At 37.8% G+C, this 19,060-nt stretch overlaps 1 protein-coding gene across 1 annotated transcript in view; it reads right to left on the bottom strand.

Moving 5' to 3' along the window:
- Nucleotides 1-6,487: 6,487 nt before the first annotated feature.
- Nucleotides 6,488-19,060, bottom strand: part of PON3 (paraoxonase 3) — a 32,571-nt gene continuing 19,998 nt past the window's right edge. Inside the window, exons 5-9 of the mRNA XM_002818241.3 lie at nucleotides 14,564-14,690; nucleotides 11,047-11,247; nucleotides 9,945-10,026; nucleotides 9,547-9,675; nucleotides 6,488-7,328 (exon numbers count right to left, since the gene is read on the bottom strand). Coding sequence (XP_002818287.2) covers nucleotides 7,170-7,328; nucleotides 9,547-9,675; nucleotides 9,945-10,026; nucleotides 11,047-11,247; nucleotides 14,564-14,690 — 698 coding nt within the window. The 3' untranslated portion in view covers nucleotides 6,488-7,169. The remainder of the gene's footprint in view (nucleotides 7,329-9,546; nucleotides 9,676-9,944; nucleotides 10,027-11,046; nucleotides 11,248-14,563; nucleotides 14,691-19,060) is intronic.

The raw sequence follows: 19,060 nt of genomic DNA, 5'->3' as shown, positions 1-19,060 counted from the left end.
AGAGCTATCTACTATGTTAGTTTTTGCTCTGATGTTTACTATTTCCCTTCTTGAACTTTCTTTGGTCTTACTTTGCTGTTTTTTTCTATCAAGAAAAGGATGATATTACCCCTTTAATATCAGTCTTTCTTCTTTTCTAATGTATTCATTTAAGAGTATAAATTTTACTTAAATTTAATTTTAGCTGTTTCCTATAAGATTTTATCTGTTGGAAAATTTTTATTATTCAATTAAAATCACTTTCTTATTTCCATTTTACTTCTTTTTCTTTTTTGACTCATGGATTATTTAGAAATGTTACATAATTTTTCAACATGCAAATTTTCTAGGTTTTTAAAAAATTGAGTCTAAGCTTGATTGCATTGTAGTCAGACAATATATACTATTATCAAGACTCGCTTGATAGCCAGGTATATAGTCAATTTTTGTAGATGCTCCTTGTGAGCTTGAAATAATGTGTATCTGCAGTTACTTGGCACAAGGTTCTATATAATCCTATTAGGTTAAGTTTGCTCACTGTGTGTTTTAGGTGCTCTCTATTCTCACTAATCTTTTTTAAAAAATTTGCTAGTTCTACCAATAAACAATGAATGCAAGTTAAAATCAATCATGATGACAGTACAACTGTTTGTATTTTTCTTGTAGTAGTTCAGCAAATTTTTGCTTTGTATATTTTAAGGTTGTATTAGAAGGAACATGTACACTTAAAATCACTCTATCTTCTGGGTGGTCCCTCCTATCCATGGTAATACTTTTACTCTTAAAGTCTACTTGGATTGAACAGTATACTTCTTCCCACCCTTGGCTCCTTTTAAAGTCTTTGTGTTTGATACTCTGCAGTTTCACCAAGATATGGCTAGGTATGAATTTCTAAGTTTCAGCATGATTAAAATATTTTCTCTACCCAACTCTTTTCTTTTTTTCCTTTCCTCCTGGGGATCCAATTTGTCCTATGCTAGATCTTCTCACTTTTAGCCTCCATGTCTTTTTTAGAGTTTCCATCTCTCAGTTTCTCTGTGTTGTACTGAATATAATCTCCCATGAATTATTTTTCATTTCATTAATTGTCTCTTCAGATCTGCTTCATTTCCTGTTAAATTCCTCCATTAAAGGTTTTTGTTTCTGTCTCTCATTTTTTTTCTTTTTTTTTTTTTTTTTTTTTTTTTTGCTCCCTAATGTCCTTGACACAACCCCACAATGTTTCCTAAAAACTGACCTCAAAAACTTAAGAATGAATTCAGGTCCCTTTCCCCCTTTCCAATAATTAGCCACATGCATCACATAACCCATAACTTTATCTGAGCCTGAGCATGTTTTGGCCTGTCTTTATTTGCAACCTACATGACCTCACTAGTCATCTACCTTTAGAGGGTGTATTTAGAGGCTTTGTGTGGGGCCAGGTGCAGTGGCTGATGCCTGTAATCCCAGCACTTTGGGAGGCTGAGGCAAGTAGATTGCTTGAGCCCAGGGGTATGAGACCAGCCTGGGCAATGTGGGGAAACCCTATCTATTAAAAAAAAAATTAGCTGGGTGTGGTGGTGCACGCCATTGCACTCCAGCCTGGGTGACAGAGAGAAATCCTGTCTCAAAAAAAAGGCTTTGAGTGACTATCCCAAGGCATTTGAATCCTGAAGATTAGAAGTCATCCTCATAGCCTTTCCAATGGAGTAACACTTTTTGTGTGCTTTGAAATTAAAAAGTGGAAAATGTTTCCCTCAGATTGTGAGAGCCTTTATAAATGTATATTTGAACAATTTTTAAGCTGCTATACCTCAATAATAAAATGTTTCCTGGCTACTCATTAAGTTGTAAATTTCTATTACTAGATTTTCATTTCTGAAAGTTCAATTTTATATTTTTCAAATCTGTTGCAATTTTTTTATACAATTTACTGTACCCTGGGTTTAAAATTGTCTTTTATTTCTTTAAACTCTGTAAGTATAGTTATTGAGCCTCTATTTGATCATTTCTGTATTTGGGGTCTCTGCAAGTCTGTTTCTGCCATCACTTGTTTCTGCTGGCTTTTGTTTCTCCTGCTCTGTTTCTTTGGTTATTTATTTATTTATTTATTTACTGTGATTTGTTGCTCATTGCTTAGATAATTATTTGTTAGGTTTCTTAAGATCTAGGATAAAATCCAGAGAGGATATGTGTTTGTTTCTGCCAGGTGAGTAAATATACTACAAATATGGTATGACTTTATACTAAATTTACAGCTTGAGTTTTTTTTTTTTTTTTCCATTCAATTAGTGGGAATTTGGCTCGAAATCTGAGTGATGATAAACAGATGGATATCAACAACAATCTTGAATTTATTTCAGCAATATTAAATTAATCAGCAATATTAAATGTATTTATTTTACTTTTCTCAGTCCCAAGACAATTTTCTTTTTAGGTTTCTGGGAGTCGAAATATTGAACGGATTTATATTTATTTCAATCTTAGATGAATATTTAGCCCTTTGGGGTTGGAGGGTTTTGGTTTTATAGGTGTTGGTCCCTTATTAGACTCTACACTTTAGGATGAACTGGGATTTGGCTTCTGTTCCCCTTGCCCTCTGAGACATTAATACCCAAAGCACAAGATCAATCAGTTAAGATGCCCTCAGGACAAGACCGAATTCAATCCTGCTTATCTTTCTGGATTTCCGCTTTCCTTTAAATTATGATTTGCTGATTCCATATTATCTTGTGAGATATCTGATGCTTTCATAAATATTTTATCTATTGTTGTTTATATTAGGCTGTTTTGTTCTGAATTATTTAGCCTGTTGTATTGCTAGAAATCAAAGTTGTCCCTTTAAAATATAAATAAGTTTATGTCATTTATTTTAAAAAATTCTACTAGACTTTGAATTTATTGATTAATTTGGAGAGAATTTATATCCTTATAAGTTCACCTTATCCAGGAGCCTAGAATATGTATCCACATATTCAAAATATTTTCTAGATCTTTTATTAGAGTTTGAACATTTTCTCCATAGAGGTCTTGTGTACTCTTGGTTAACGTGTTTTTTTGTTGTTGTTTGTTTGTTTTTTTTGAGACGGAGTCTCGCTCTGTCACCCCGGCTGGAGTGCAGTGGCGCGATCTCGGCTCACTGCAAGCTCCGCCCCCTGGGTTCACGCCATTCTTCTGCCTCAGCCTCCCGAGTAGCTGGGAATACAGTCACCCGCCACTACGCCCAGCTAATTTTTGTATATTTAGTAGAGACGGAGTTTCACCGTGTTAGCCAGGATGGTCTCGATCTCCTGACCTCGTGATCCACCCGCCTTGGCCTCCCAAAGTGTTGGGATTACAGGCGTGAGCCACCGCGCCTGGCCGGTTAACATATTTATTTCTTAGATGCTGTATAGATTTTCTTGCTATTGTGAGTGCTATCTTCTCTTTGATTCAAATTCATAATTGTCATTGCTATTAAATATTATCATTTAGCTTGTATCAGGCAACACTGTTGAGTATCCTAATGGTATATCTCTTGCTTCTATTGTTTTATTTTCAAGTAGACGATTATGTAATCTACAAACAATAATAGTTCTATTTCTTCCCTTACAATTCTTACAGTTCTTATTTCTTTTTCTTTTGTTTTTTGAGTGAGGGTCTCTCTCTGTTGCCCAGACTGGAGTGCAGTGGTGTGATCACAGCTGACTGCAGCCTTGACCTTCTGGGATCAACTGATCCTCCCACCTCAGCCTCCCAAGTAGCTGGGACTACAAGAATGTGCCACCACGCTGGTTAATTTTTTGTATTTTTAGTAGAGATGGGATTTTGCCATGTTGCCCAGACTGGTGTGGAACTCCTAGACTTAAGCAATCTGCCCTCTTTAGCCTCCCAAAGTGCTGGGATTACAAGTGTCAGCCACTGTGCCCAGCCTATTTCTTTCTCTTATCTTATAGCATTGGTCAGGACTTCCCGTCCTATGTTAAACAACAGTCATGGTAAAATAGAGAATCTTTGTCTTATTTCCAAATGCAAAGGAAATACCCCAGCATTTTGTGAAGCATTAGTTCCTGCATTTGATCACTTTCCCCAAAAACTAGATAGGGTGGTTTCTGCTACCTGAAACTAAAACCTGTTTGATGCCAAAGGAATATAGAATGAGAATTTTTCTGTGATTATAGAATCAGCATCGAAGGGCTCAAAGATAAAAACAACAAAGCACCAAGTACCCCACATTCTGAAAATAGCTGAAAATACTTGAAGTCAAATATCACAACCAAAGCTTGTTTGTGGCTCCTGGAAGAGTTCATCTACCCCTAACCCTCACCCTTGTATTCCCAATTCATGTCTCTGATAATTAAGCAGAAAGACTGGGGAGGAGAAGAGAATGAATTATCAAAATGCAGCATTTATTGTGAGGAGTGATTCTTCTCCTTCCCAAGCCAAGTGAGTGAAGAGGCTTAAGATAATTACATAAAGATTGGAAGTGCTTATGCAAAGGGAAAATTGGTTGAGATAACTGTCTAGGCTGCAGGCCTGTTGGTAAACCTGTGCCTCCCTATGAAGGGGAGAAAAAACTTATTGAAGGGAGATGACAAGGCAAAGAGAGGATGATAGTGGGACAATCAACAACCCTATCCTTTGGAAAGAATGGCTAAATTGCCTGCTGCAGGAGGAATCCAAGCTTCAACCATCTTGCCAGGGCCTCTCCCAAAGAGAGGACACACTGAGTGAGGGGATCCCAGTAGCTGAAGGTTGAGAGTGACCTACTTGGAGCAAGAGCAGGGGTGAAGTGTAAAAGAGATTATGCTGGATCTTCCACTGGCATTTCCAGGAGAGAGCCAACTTAATAGTCCATTGGTCTTAGCCACAGAACAAGCAATAAAAGATACTAATCACATGTCCATTAGCAAAAGACTAAGTCCTTTCCACTCTATCCTGTTCCAATTCTGAAAAAGCTAAAACCATGAAGTGTATCAGAACTTATTTTTTCCACAGCCTCATGTAATTTTATTTTTGAGTCCCCACACATTGTTTGGAAGCACAAATCAATATATAAGGCAATTCCAAAGCCCCCTCCCAATCCCGGGAGTTTTTTCTAAAATCCAGGAGGGAGAGCTAGAGCATCATGGGAGACAGCTGGTCTTTGATGTCCCCATCTAAACTTCGGTCTTCATTTGAATCAGATGACTACTTATTTTCTTCTTCCTGACAGCAAGACCTTTTTAAGTCTATCAGTTCTTTCTCTGCTAACCCCCATACCCCTCTGGACACGTGGGAATTTGCTTCTGTGCCAAGTTCAAGTGTAGGTGTGATGCCATCCCCAGTAAATCACACTAGCATTTCTTCTCTGTTTTTTCATCAGGCTGAGCACAGAGAATCCCTAGGACTTTGTGACTTTCCCAGGCCCTCCCAGGGAAGGGGCACATTAGTCCCTCAGCAATCAGATCACCCAAACTTCCTGAGGGGTTTTATCCCCCCAGCCTTTCTAACTTGGCCTGAGGAGTAGGCAGAGCAGGATCAATTCTCAGGAACTCACCAGCATCTAAATTATCTTTGTCTTTTCCTATCTCTCTTTATTTTCCCCTAGTCTGGTAAACATTATAATATAGTAAGTATGAGGGCTAGGGACTAAAACAAAGACTATTATATTCTTCAAAACTGACTCTACTTATTTTCTTAAATTATGTCTTTAATTTCTTTTTTATTCTGTGTTCTCTTGATAGCTAGGCTTTTGAAATTTAAAATCTAATAAGTGACTATAGCATTCTGCTGAATGTTTATTCCTCTTTGAAGCAATGAAAACTACAAAGTCTTATAGTCAAAATCACAATGGGTTACAAGGGGAAAAAAGGAGAATTTTATCCTGCAAAACTTTTCAGCAAACCTACATAAAACTGAGCAATGTTCTTTTGGATATAAAGTGGTCTCCCCAAAAGAGAAAAAACATCAACCAACCACTCCCAAAAAGTCACAAAAAGGGAAGGGAGGTGCTTGGGTGCTCTGACTTTTATTAATGGTTTATTTGCTAAAGGTTGTACTGGTTTGGGACCAAAAAAGGACACTTCTATTCATTCTCATCAAATTAAGTTTAAGGTTGGTCTTTAAGATAGGACATTAGGCCAGAACCAGTCTACTCATTTCAGATTCCTTAGGGCCAAATTTACTGGAGGTTGCTTAATAAGTGTTTATTGAATAAACCAGAAGAGCAAGCTAAAGGCAGGCAAAGATAACTGCCTTAAGGCTTCATCTAAGCTTCAGAGCCCAGTAGGTTAGCAAAACAGTTGTCCCTCAATAACCATGGAGGATTGATTCCAGGACTCTGATGGATACCAACATCCATGGATACTCAAGTCCCTGATATAAAATGGCATCATATTTGCATATAACCTATGTTCATTCCCCTATGTAGGTAATCTCTAGATCACTTATAACCTAATATCATGTAAATATTATGTAAATATGTGTTCTACTGTGTTGTTTAGGGATTAATGACTAAAAAAAGTCTGTACATGTTCAGTACAGATGCAAATATTTTCAATCTCTGGTTGGTTGAATCCATGGATGTAGAACTCACAGTTACAGAGGGCCAACTGCACTTCAGATACAAACATCAATACATATAAGGGCCTATTACAGATAAGCACCCCCTGCCCTAAGGTAGCCTCTGAGGCCCAACTGTCAGATTTCTCAGAACCCAATTTCCTATGTGTCAGTACCCTGGGAGAATGCAAGTTCTAAGGGCTTTGGGCAATCACATGATGCTAATTCTTTATCTGCTGACTGGAACACTTAATTAACTGTCTGTGCCCAGCACAACTGGGGGGAGAGAACAGGGATTATAAATACTTGAACATTAGCTTTTCTTTTGGTCTGGACTGTAGGAGACCCAGAACGTCAAAACTGTAGGAGGAAACTTGGACCCAGTTACCAAGGACTTCTAGGTGAGTTGGAGACCTCACTGGACATAGTCCACATGTTTTATTGTAGAAAGAATATTGGGGCTGCTAACAAAGATCCGTAAAGTTTGGCTTCTTGTTGGACTGTCATTAACCTGACTTGCAATTTGATGGCTATCATGGAATCTCTGTCTGCTCCTTTACTTCTATCCATAAGAAAAGCCACACTCACTGGTTGGTGTTTGCTATTTACTTACAGTTCCACTTATCATACAATTATCAGTTTACTTTTACCAAATATGTAGACCTTTTTTTTTTTTTACTATCTAGAGTCTAGAGCTCACAGTACAGAGTTTTGTGAAATACGGTGCCTATGAGAATTTTCCCATGGTACACAGAAGCCACGGAGGTGCCCTGAAGCACAGAGCCATTGTTGGCATACACGGTGCTCACCCTGGGCTTCTCAGACAAAACATTCTGGATGCGAAGTACCTGTCAAGAAAAGATCGTTTATTAGTATATTATGTGAGTAAACAGCTGTTTCATGATGTTGTCCTTCCCAAACATTCTAGGATAAATCTATTTTTCAGAAATCAGAAGCTAAAATCTGTATATCTTCAATAAATTGTTCTTCTTCTGATGAAAGTACTAATGTCATAAAGATATCTACGCACCAAAGTGAACTGGCTTTCTGCCATTAGCCAAATTCCTCAGGGATGACTTACACAATTTTTTTAGTGCAGGCGTCCCTTACAGAAGGAGGTAAGATGCTCTTATTTAGTTCTCAAGTGGATAGTGGTCCTCCCTCTGTGGGAAGAATCTTGCCTTTGAGATTACAGTATGGGAAGAGAAACAAGACAAAACATGAAGAAACACCCAGTTATCCAGCCAACCCAACCTGGTAACTGATGGGATGGCAGTCATCACAGCTGGAGCCCCTTCACATCTGCAAAGTTGCTAGAAAGCATAAATAATGGATACTACTTTGGAATTTCATCTGACACATCACTGCTTAGTACTGTTATTGATCCCAGGATTAATACACTTAACTTTGCTAATCAGTATATATTTAAGCACTCAGGCTTCCAAATAGGCTGGATGAAGTTCACTCAAACAAAATAAAATTAAATTTTTATTTTGGAATTAAAGGAAAAAAATTAGAAATTTATGAGTTATGAGTCTATATTGATATCTCTTATTAGAATAGAGTTTGTTCTTTTTTTTATCTTAAGGGAGATCCTTCATCTCAGGTTTGTTACACAAAAATACTTAAGCTTTGATTTCATGTAGAAAACATGAGATTCAACCAAAATTAAAGGGTGTCAGTAATTGTGATAAAAAGTCTTATCTAAAATTTTAAAAATAATTCAACTTGAAAATAGAGATATGAAAAAGATCCTAAACAATTTTCCAATAATCCTATGTATCATATTTCACTTCCTTAAGGCAGACATTGTGGTTGGGCTTTTAAAGGAAAGTTTTGTCTATCACTCTTAGGGGTACATATCTGAGGCAAGGATTGCTTCCTAGTTTAGGGTAACAATTCTGGTTCTAGGCTTAGGTTGGACTTTTGTTTCTTTTTACATTTCTTGTGTTCTTTTTAAGAAGCTGTGACTAGTACATTAATAAAAAAAGAAATAATCATATTTTTAACTGAAAAACAGCAATATTGGAAGTAGAAATAACTGTATGTCCTAATTTACCCACTAGGCCAATTACTGGGTTTGAATTTGAATTTCAGTTTCCCAAATCCCCAAATGTGGATTCACACATTTTAATTTTTTTCAAATTGTACTTTCTCAATGAGGCCTACCCTGATCTCTGACTTTAGTAGTAGGACCTGCTCATCCTCCTGCATATAGTAATCCTGATCCCCTTTACTCTGCTGAGCATTTTTTCCCATAGAATTTGCCATCTTCAAAGTTACTATGTAATTTACTTATTTCTTATGCTTATTGTTCATTGTCTGTCCCCCTTTATATTTTTTCTGTATATTTTTTCTGATATATCCTAAACATAAGAACAGTGTCTGACACATTACAGGTACTCAATAAATTTTTGTGAATAAATCTCTGAGTGTGCCTAGAATTTATAGCTATATATAAATTCACTAAAGATTTTTAAATTGTTAACCTTAATGCCATAGAAAATGCAGTTATCTTATAATGTTGTTTTTAATGTAGAAAATTCAATGGATTATGCTATTGTTTTAGAAGAGATATTTTAAAATAACACAAATGATATCTCGAAAATAAGACAATTTTCAACACCATCATATATGTTAGAACTTACAGGCAAAAACTCATTTTATTTGGAGGTGACAGTTATTTAAATCCTTTAATCTGAGCTTCATGTTGGACAGTGTGAAAGAAGATGGTACCATATACAACTCTCTCTTTGTCTAACTGCAAGACCTGCTCAGAGACTATCTCCTGATTGGAAGTATGATATGGCAATCTGGGTCAATATGAATAATTGAGCTTATGTTTTTCCATTATTCTCAATAGCAAGAGTTATTGAAAAGTTAATGGTGGCCTAAAAGAGTTAACGAACCTTATCTCCCTACCTGTCAAAAACTTTACTTTTCTCATACGTAAAATTTCTTTAGTTCTATAACACCAAATGTGACTGGCTTAAATTCTCCCAAGTCACCCCAACAAATTTGTTCTTGCAGCTTTGCCTGTGAGCTCAGAGAGGTATAGGAACTTACTTCTGATCCTGGAGGGTCCTCAGGGTTATAGTTCAGCAGCTTCATAGGATTAGGATGGCATCCTGCCAAAATGTCTCCTGTGGCAGGATCGACAGTCAGGTTATCCACGAAGGTGCCCAACTGTATCACCTTACAACAAAGAGGGAGTAGTGAAGACATTGTCTCAATGATTCATTGCTTTCTTCCCTATTCATCCCCACAACCCCTACAGCTTCTTCTGGCACCTAAAATTGGTATTTTTAGGGGGCTTTGCTTCTGTATTTTAGAAACACATGCATAATCTCACTGGCATTGCTCTCAAATAGCCATGTTTTCCTCATTCAAGGGGCACATTCCTGGGTCAAGTATGCGACTAAGGTAAGAAGTCAGATTGTGTGGGCCAGACAGGGTACTCTTACCTTCAGTTGAGTTAAATCCCAGTTATCATGTTTTTCCATTATGTGAATGTTCTTAGCTGCAATATCAGCTACATAGACATACCTTTGAAGTAAATGACATTTACACTTAAGCAAGTGGTAATGAGAGACAACACTCACTTTTATTTTGGAGAAGAGGTATAAAAATGCACACTCCTTGAAAGTACCACTGCAATCCTTTTCTAAACCACAGCAAAAGAAGATAATGGAGTAGTATTTTTAATATTCTTGAAGTGCTTTAAACAGGATTTGAATATGAGTTATGACCATAATGAAACTGGGGTTTTTAGATGACATATGTAGGCTCAATCTTATTACTTCAAAGTCACAACTTTTTCCTTAAACTGAAAGAAGGTAAGTGGATCTCTTATAAGGCCAAAAGTGTATATACTTCTAAAAACTAGTGCTTGAAAAGAAGTATCAAATGACCACAAAGCTCAATCACAATATTTTAAAAGAGGAAGGACACTGAGAGGTGTTTTCTACAAGGTTCATCTCTGTTCATTATCTCAAATACACATGTTAATATTCAAGGTACTTCTGTTTATAAAAAACCTTCAATTTTTAAACACTTTTTAAAAGTGTTTTCTCATAAAATTTCATGCTGTTTAAAATAGTGTTTTCTCATTGAATGGTCTGCTTTTGTAAGTCAGTAAGTCTGAAACTTATGCAATCCCTATGCCCAATCTAAGGCAGCCTACCCTCTCTCCTAAGAGCTTTTGTGTAACTGAACTTAGCATAAGTGGTCAAATACTTGGTACTTTCATAAGGGGCAGGGGTATTGCTCATTTATCTTCCTCTGTAGTGTGTTAGGAAAGTGTGTTTCAAGAGTTATGTAAAAATTTGGAATGAGGTCCTTATATCCGTAAGTCCACATCCCTCCTTTAACTGAGAAGAACCTAAAGTCCAAGGAAACAAATGGATTGCTTAGGATCACAGATTTAGTGTGAACCCTGGCCACAACTGATCCCTCCACACATATATTCACTATGTAAGCCTAAGTAAGGAAGTAACTTCCTCGTAAGGAAAGGAGTCCACCAAAATGTCAAGGGCAAAGGATAGAAAAATACATAAAAGAGCTTACTTCTGGTCTGCTGAGACTGTGATCCCATTGGCACTACAAAATCCTTTGGCCACCACTTTAACCTCCCTTGGGCTGTAGAAAAGAACATAAGTCCAGCGAAGATCCAAGATCATCTCAAAAAATGACAGGAAGGAGTTGGTAAAATAGTGGTCTCTGGTGGCATAGAACTGTTCTGGTCCAAGAACCGCAATGTCATTCACACTAAGGTGAAAGAGAGGTGGAAAAAGAGACCCATGAGGTATTTAAATATCCTTTATCCTTGTCAAAATCACTAATCTCTACATAGACTAATATGTTCATCAATTTGAAAAAGGATACATGAACTAGTATGGATTAAGGAATTCCACAGAAAATCATGATTCTGCATTGCCCTGATGAGTTTTCTTTAGCCATTTGTTATTTTCTTACTCTTCTCTTTCACAGAAATCAGTGAAAAGAAATAAATTCACAAATAAATCTCAAACCCCAAAATCTGTTGACTTGTAAAGGTTGATCATGGTTATCTGTGACAGTTGTAGTGCAGTTCACTGATAGCTATGGTTATCCTCCTTCAGGAATTACACTTCCCCATCCCCTTGCAGTTAGGCACAGCCATGTGACTTGCTTTGGCCAATGAAATGAAATGAAATGAAATGAAATGAGGTGAGTGGCTTGTGGATGGAAGATTTTAAGAACCAGCGCTTGCTTCACCATGTTTCCCTCATGTTTCCACAGTAATGAACAACTTTTATGATGATAGAGACTGTGGTCCTCCTAGGGCCCTTAATGAGGATAATATGAAACTCAGTCCCTAAATCACCTACACTGGATACATAGCATGCATGAGAAAACAAAACAAACCTTGGCAGTTTTGAGCCACCAAGATGTTAGGGTTTTGCTGTCCTGTTATCATAGCATAACCCAGTTCATCTCGACCTTTATATTTTCTCTGAGTAGATGGAATTATGGGTGATATTTTTTCTTACGTTCTTCAATATCATTGATTGACATTTTAAAATGGAGCAAGTCTTATTCTTACAAACTGTAAGAACAATAAAGTCATTTTTATTTTTGAAAAGAAAAAAGTGACTTGAAAAAATAATGCTTAAATATTTTTAGATTAAATTTTAGGGAGGAAAATTTGGGTGAATCAGGAAATACTTTGAGGTTTTGACATATAATGACTTTCCCAAGGTCACTGGGCTACTCACTTTTGTATCTCAGCTTAAGCATTCCTTACTCCAAAAAGTATTGCCTGACACCATAAATTAGGTTAAACTGCCTCACAATTTGTTTCTGTAGCTCTCTGTTATGTCCCCTTGTAAGTGCTTATCAATGCCTGTGCCAGTGTACCCTCAGGCTCCTCTTTAGATCCTCATAGCCTCACCTACCTTGTTCCAGCTGCTGCTATTTCAACCAGTTCTGCACAGGTCTGATGTACTTCCCAGAAGAGCAGCCTAGCAGTGTCTCAGCTCATGCCTACTGTGGGCCTCTTGCCTCCCACTTCCAGACTTCATGTTGACATTGAGTCATAGGATACCACAAAACTAGACTTGCACATGCACAACAACCAAGAGCGTGGGAAAATGAAGGCCTCTTGAGGCAAACCTTTGACTAATAGGAGATGGGGCTGGTGGATAAACCCTTCTCCCTTTTTCTCCTTGACCAGATTGTCCTGAGATGCAGCTTACGTTGATTACTGGAGGATAAGCCCATGATTTCAAGCAGTCAGTTGCACTTAGCAGTGGCTGGCTTAATGACGCCTTTGCTGTACCTCCCTCACTGTATGTGTTTCCTAGGGCTGGCACAGCAAAGAACCACAAACTCAGTGGCTTAAACACCAGAAATGTATTGCCTCACAGTTTTGGAGGCTAGGAATCCAAAAGCATGTTGTTGGTAGGGCCATGTTCTCTCTGAAGGTTCTAGGGAAGGATCCTTCCTTGCCTCTTCCAGCAAGGCATTCCAGTAGTCCCAGGCATTCCTTGGCTTGTAGATATATCACTCCATGTCAATATCCATCTTCACATAGCATTCTCCCTGTATATCTGCCTGTCTTCTTGCAAGGACACCAGTTCTACCGCATTAAGGGTATGCTATTTCAGCATGATTTTATCTTTACTAATTACATCTGCAATGACTCAATTTCCAAATAGTGTCACCTTCTGAGGAAGTGGTGGTTGGGATTTTAACATATTTTTTTGGCGGGGGGGTGGGGTGGGGAGGGCAGGGGGACACAAAATTCAACCCGTAACATTCTCCCTTCCTTGCCTCACACTGGTTTCTCAAGTCTGCTTCCTGGGATTGTACTGCCTAATGAAGTGGCCACATATCAGGTGTGCCCTCAGGCTGCACTTTCTGGGAGACTCTTCCTGTGAGATCCTATGCTAATGCAGTTGATCCTCACAATCCACTAGTTAGGTAAGTCAGGCAAATGAGAATCCCCATTGTGCTCAAGAAATTGAGGCACCAATTAAGTGACTTGTCCACAGTTTCCCAGCAACCCTGTGGAAGTCCTGTTCTCCACTATGGCCTCAGAACCCCGTACAGTGCATTAGGAGCAGAGTTCAATAACTTCAACTTCTCTTACTTCTACGCTCTGCATTTGTTTCCCCCATATTCTGTGGGGAGAAATTAATACATGATGTTGAGAAAGAGAGCAAAGGAAAGAAGACGAACTTTCTTTTCTTTTCCTATTCTTCTATCCCATGAAACAGTTTACTGTTTTGGAGCCAGTTTTTTAATGTTAAGCCCATTTGATAAAAGATGAATTCTTTATTGTTTGCTACAGCCTTTAAACAGGCAGCCTCTCCACTGAAAAGCCTGTTATTTTAATGAATGCAGTAAGAAAGATGTTCATTGCAATTGAGAGCTCAGCTTTGAATTCAGATGGATCTAGGTTTATACCCTGTTTCTGCCACTTACAAATTGTGTAACTTGGGCAAGTTACCTAACCCAAACCTTCTCTAAGTCTTAGTTTACCCATGCCTATTATTAAAGGCTTTGTGAGAATTAAGTTAAATTAAGTATTCTGGCGTAGTGCCTGGCACATAGTCAACGCTTAACAAATGTAATTTTTATAAGTGCCCATGGGCTTTTAAAAAATTCTACTTTAAAGCTGTAATTAAACAAAGAAGTGGCTCATCTGGAGGTTGGTTATAACACCCATTGGGTGAGGCTCACAGAACACAACCTACCAGGACAACCAAAAAAGGGTGTAGGTGTTTAAACAGAGACCGATAGTAGGTATTGAGTTGCTGTGGTAAAGAGGATGGAATTAGAGCTGGGAATCTAATTGAGCACCTTTATAGGATTAAAATGCTTTCAAAATGCTGGAAAATATAGGCATATTCAATACCTAACATGGCAATTTCTAGTGAGGTGCTGGGAAGAGTCACCATGGGAATCATTAGAAAGCTTTAGAAAAAAATCTAAAACAATTTCAAAACAAAAGTTTAAGAAAGCCTGCTGAACCAAAGAAAACAAAGCACACAGCAGAGGTGCAAAGTAAATAGAACCGCACAATACTTTCATTCCATACCTTTTGAGAAGTTCATGTTTTATAGTTTTCAGGTATACCAGAGAAGGTTGTTGTTCCTCAAATTTAAATATCTCCACAGTGGACTTCATGTGGGGATGATTCACAACATAAAGATACACAGTATTGTCTACATGGAAAAAAGGCATAATTTCCAAGAAAGTTACCTCTATCACAACTAATATTAGACTTGTTTTAAAACTTGGTCACTTCCAAAAGTTTTCTTCATACATCTTGCATTTGACCCTCATAGTCTACACGATAGGTAAGTCAGACAAATGCCAGAATCCAGATTTAGTTGAGGAAATTGAAGCTCAGGAGGCGAATGACCCATCAGCAATTTCATCACCACAAAGTGGCAGAGCTAAGACGTTTTGTGATAGTCACTTCACCTTATACGCATATCCTGTCTAACAGGAGCCTACAGAACTATAATGATGCATAAACAGGGATGTGGTTTCCCGAGATAGCCCTTCAGCAAGAGAAGTGAGTGCAAGCAAACAAAACTTTGCTGAGATGTTGTGTGTGTGCAATAATTATCTACATTGCAACAGAAGCTCAGTGAATGTCAGGGCAGTGTAAACACCTTAAAATAAGCAACATTTCCCAGCTAGACAATGAATTTCTGACACAAGCCAACATAACAATATTTAGTGAGCTCAATGGACATGGCATGTAAATATGAATGCAAGATAAAACAAACTAACTAATTCCAGGCAGTACCCACCTCAGAAATGTCACCTACCCATTTCAATTGGAATGTGAACTGCTGTGAACAAGATTGAAGGTAGTAATTTGGCCTCTGAGAGTGCTGTCTTCTGGCTTATCAGGAGTTCTAGGTTTGATAAGCTCTGGAGTTTTAAAGGGTCTGGTCCCATCCTCCCACTGTAGGACTTGATCTGTTTTCATCTTCCCTATTCCTTTCCCAAATGTAGTTTTTAAGCACGTGATGGAACAAGCCCAAACCCTGAGACGCAAAATTCATAACCAGGACCTCTGAAACACAATGGGCACTTTGATGCAAATTAAGGAAAGATGCTTGCTCACAGAGGAAATCTTCCTTCTGGTGTGATCCAGCTCTGTTCCAAGGCTCAGGGCTTGGCAAACAGAACATGGGTTGGATTTCAGCCGCAACACAGACCTTCAGTCTTTTGCTAGACACAATAGTGAACAATCACATGTGCTGTCCTGACTTCATTTCTTCTAGTGCATCTACTGAATCCCTCTTTCCAAATAAGATACACTTAGTGAGAATACTTTTCTTCTTCATATCCTCATTCCATCTCTATTTCTATGTGTAATATTTTGGCCTTATGAATTAAATCCATAATTAAGGGAGATGACAAACAAATAAGATAAGCTGTGAATCATAATATACTCAACTTATGGAAGCCTGATTATATGACTGTTATTGTATAAACATGTCCCATCTCAAAAACAAAAACAAAAACAGAAACAAAAAACAAAAAAAAGTAAACGAAAGAAAAAAAGCCCCAAACCCACCTCCACCTCTACCTCTAATACGATCCCATGCAATGAAATAGTTTCAGGTAAATCTAATCATTTATTATACCATCTCCAATGAAGAATCTTATGTCTTGTACAGTGTGAGGCAAAACAGTTGTGGTTTTAAAATTATTTAAACAGAGTCCTAATCTCATCTTAGTAAAAGACACAGGATTAGAAGTGAGACCTCCTCTGTCTGAGTTCTGGATCAGCCATTTACTAATTGCAGAAGTGAAGTCACACTTCACTGCATTCCTCTAAACTTCATTGTATCCATCTGTAAAGTTGAATATTACTATGTGCTCTGCCTGTCCTACAGGGTTCGTTTATTTATTCATTTAGCATGTGTTCATAGAGTACCTACTGTGCACCAGATACTGTTCTAGACTGTCAGAATCCAGCAATGGACAAATCACATATGCTTTTATGGTGATTATATTTGAGAGAGGAAAACAAGGAGGAAAAATTATTAAATAAATTAAAACAAAGAATACTAGAGTGGGGAGACACGTTCTTCATAGAGTGTCATTCATTTGAAGAGTAACAGTTAAGTTTAGGAACTTGCTATAGAGCAAGAGGGAAAGAAAATTGCTATCCTTTAACATTTAAAAAAAATAGTTACTACTGTAGGCTGGGAGTGGTGGCTCACACCTGTAATCCTAACACTTTCGGAGGCCAAGGCAGGTGGATCACCTGAGGTCAGGAGTTCGAGACCAGCCTGGCCAACATGGTGAAACCCTGTCTCTACTGAAAATACAAAAAATTAGCCGGGCATGTTGGCACATGCCTGTAATCCCAGCTACTTGGGAGGCTGAGGCAGGAAAATCGCTTGAACCCGGGAGGCAGAGGTTGCAGTGAGCTGAGATTGTGCCACTGCACTCCAGCTTGGGTGACGAGCAAAACTTCATCTCAAAAAGAAAAAAAAAATTAGTTACCACTGTAATGAATGATTTTAAAAAAGAGGTACATTGAGAAGGAATATAGCAAGGTACACAAATTGGAACAAGATGGTGGGAAGGCTTCCCTGAGAAGATGATATTTAAGCTGAGGCTTCAATGATGACAAAGAGTGAGTCAGAAGTGGCAGAAGGACATTCCAGGCAGAGGGAACAGCAGATGTAAAGATCCTGAGGCATGAGACACTTCACCGAATGAAAAGAAATCCAGTATGGCTGGTCCAGAGAGTCTGGGGGAGAATGGTTTCCAGTGAAACTGGAGAGCATACAGATGCCAGAAGGTACAGGGGAAGCACCCAGGAACCCAGGCCATTCTGGAGATTTGGGTTTTATCCTCAGAGTGACAGAATAATATGGAAAATTTGATGAAAAGAGGGACATAATCAGATTTGCATAAAAAGCAATCCTTACTATGACAATGAATTGAGGTGGTATGAGAAGGAAGGTACAGTTGGGGGCCCATGCAGAATCAGGGAAGGCATGCTGGGGCCTTGAACTGCTGGTGGCAGTGAGGATGGGGAGAGGTGGACAGATATTTCAGACTGGAGAGATATTGGAGAGATACATTAAACAAAACATTATAATGAGTTGATCAAAAGGGCCAGGGAGAGGAAGTGTCAAGGTTGGGCCCAGGATTTTATTTCGAGAAGTAAAGACACCATTATATATGAAAATAGTTTGTATACTATAAACCAGTGAAAAATTGTTAGATTCAATTATCTCTTAAAGCAGAGCTTGCTAAGCAAATAAAAGTGTATATAAGATTTCATGGTATTCTAGCACTTCAATTTGGCCCTCCTTTCATGTGGTTACTGTTAGTGAGGTTTCCCTGTTCTTACTTTTCTTCATGCTGTATAGACCCAAAAATATTTTTAAATTAAATGTTTGAAATTATGAACTGTGAACAAGTCAAAAATAATATTGGAAACTATTGTTTTTAAAGCATATATGGTATATTAATAACATGTTTTTATAATATATTTTTGAGATATAATTCACACACCATTGAATTCAGACTTTTAAAATGTAAACTTCAGTGGGTTTTAGTATATTCACAGAATTGTGCAACCATAACCACTATCTAGTTCCAGAACATTTTCATCACCCAAAAAGAAATCACCTACTCATTAGCTGTTATTCCTCCTTCCCCACTCCCCTGGCTCCTGCCAACAATTTTTCTGTCTGTGAATTCACCTATTCTGGACACTTCATATAAAAGGAATCACATAATGTGTGGCTTTTAGTGACTAAATTCCTTCAGTTGGCATAATATTTACAAGCTTCATCCATATTATAGCATGCATGAGTAGTTCATTTCTTTTTATTGCCAAATAGTGTTCCATTGTATAAACACCTATCACATTTTGTTTATGAATGCATCAGTTGATAGACATTTGGGTTATTTCCACCTTTTGTATTAGGAGAAATGCTGCTATGAACATTTGTGTACGGGTTTTTGCATGGATATGTTTTCAATTCTCTTGAGCATACACCAAGGTGCAGAGTTGCTGGATTGTGTGGTAACTGTGTTTAACATGTTGAGGAAATGCAAAACTGCTTCCCAAAGTGGTTACATTATTTCACAATCCCACTGGCAAAGTATGAGGGTTCCAATTTTTCTACGTCCTTGCCAACATTTGTTATTGTCTGTCTTTTTAATTATCACCATCCTAGTGGGTGTGAAATGGTATCTCATTCTGGTTTTGATTTGTAGTTTCCTAAAGTCTAAGGATGATAAACATCTTTCATGTGCTTACAGGCCTTTGTGTATCTTAGGAGAAATGTCTATCTAGGTAGATACTTTGTCCATTTTTAAATTATATCGTGTTTTGTTGTTAAGTTGTAAGGATTATTTATATTGTCTGAATACAAGCCTCTCATCTAATATATAATTTACAAATACTATCTCTCATTCTTTGGGTTGTTTTTCACTTTCTTGATGGTGTCTTTTGAAGCACAAAAGCTTTTAACTTTGATGAGTCTAATTTGTTTTTTTTCCCCTTTATGTTATGTTTTTTAATGTCTCACAGTTGTCTTTA

The sequence above is a fragment of the Pongo abelii genome, chromosome 6 (assembly GCF_028885655.2).
Source record: "Pongo abelii isolate AG06213 chromosome 6, NHGRI_mPonAbe1-v2.0_pri, whole genome shotgun sequence".
In the NCBI taxonomy this organism is placed as follows: Eukaryota; Metazoa; Chordata; class Mammalia; order Primates; family Hominidae; genus Pongo; species Pongo abelii.
Note: the sequence above shows the minus strand (reverse complement) of the source record. Positions and strands in the feature narration are given on the sequence as shown.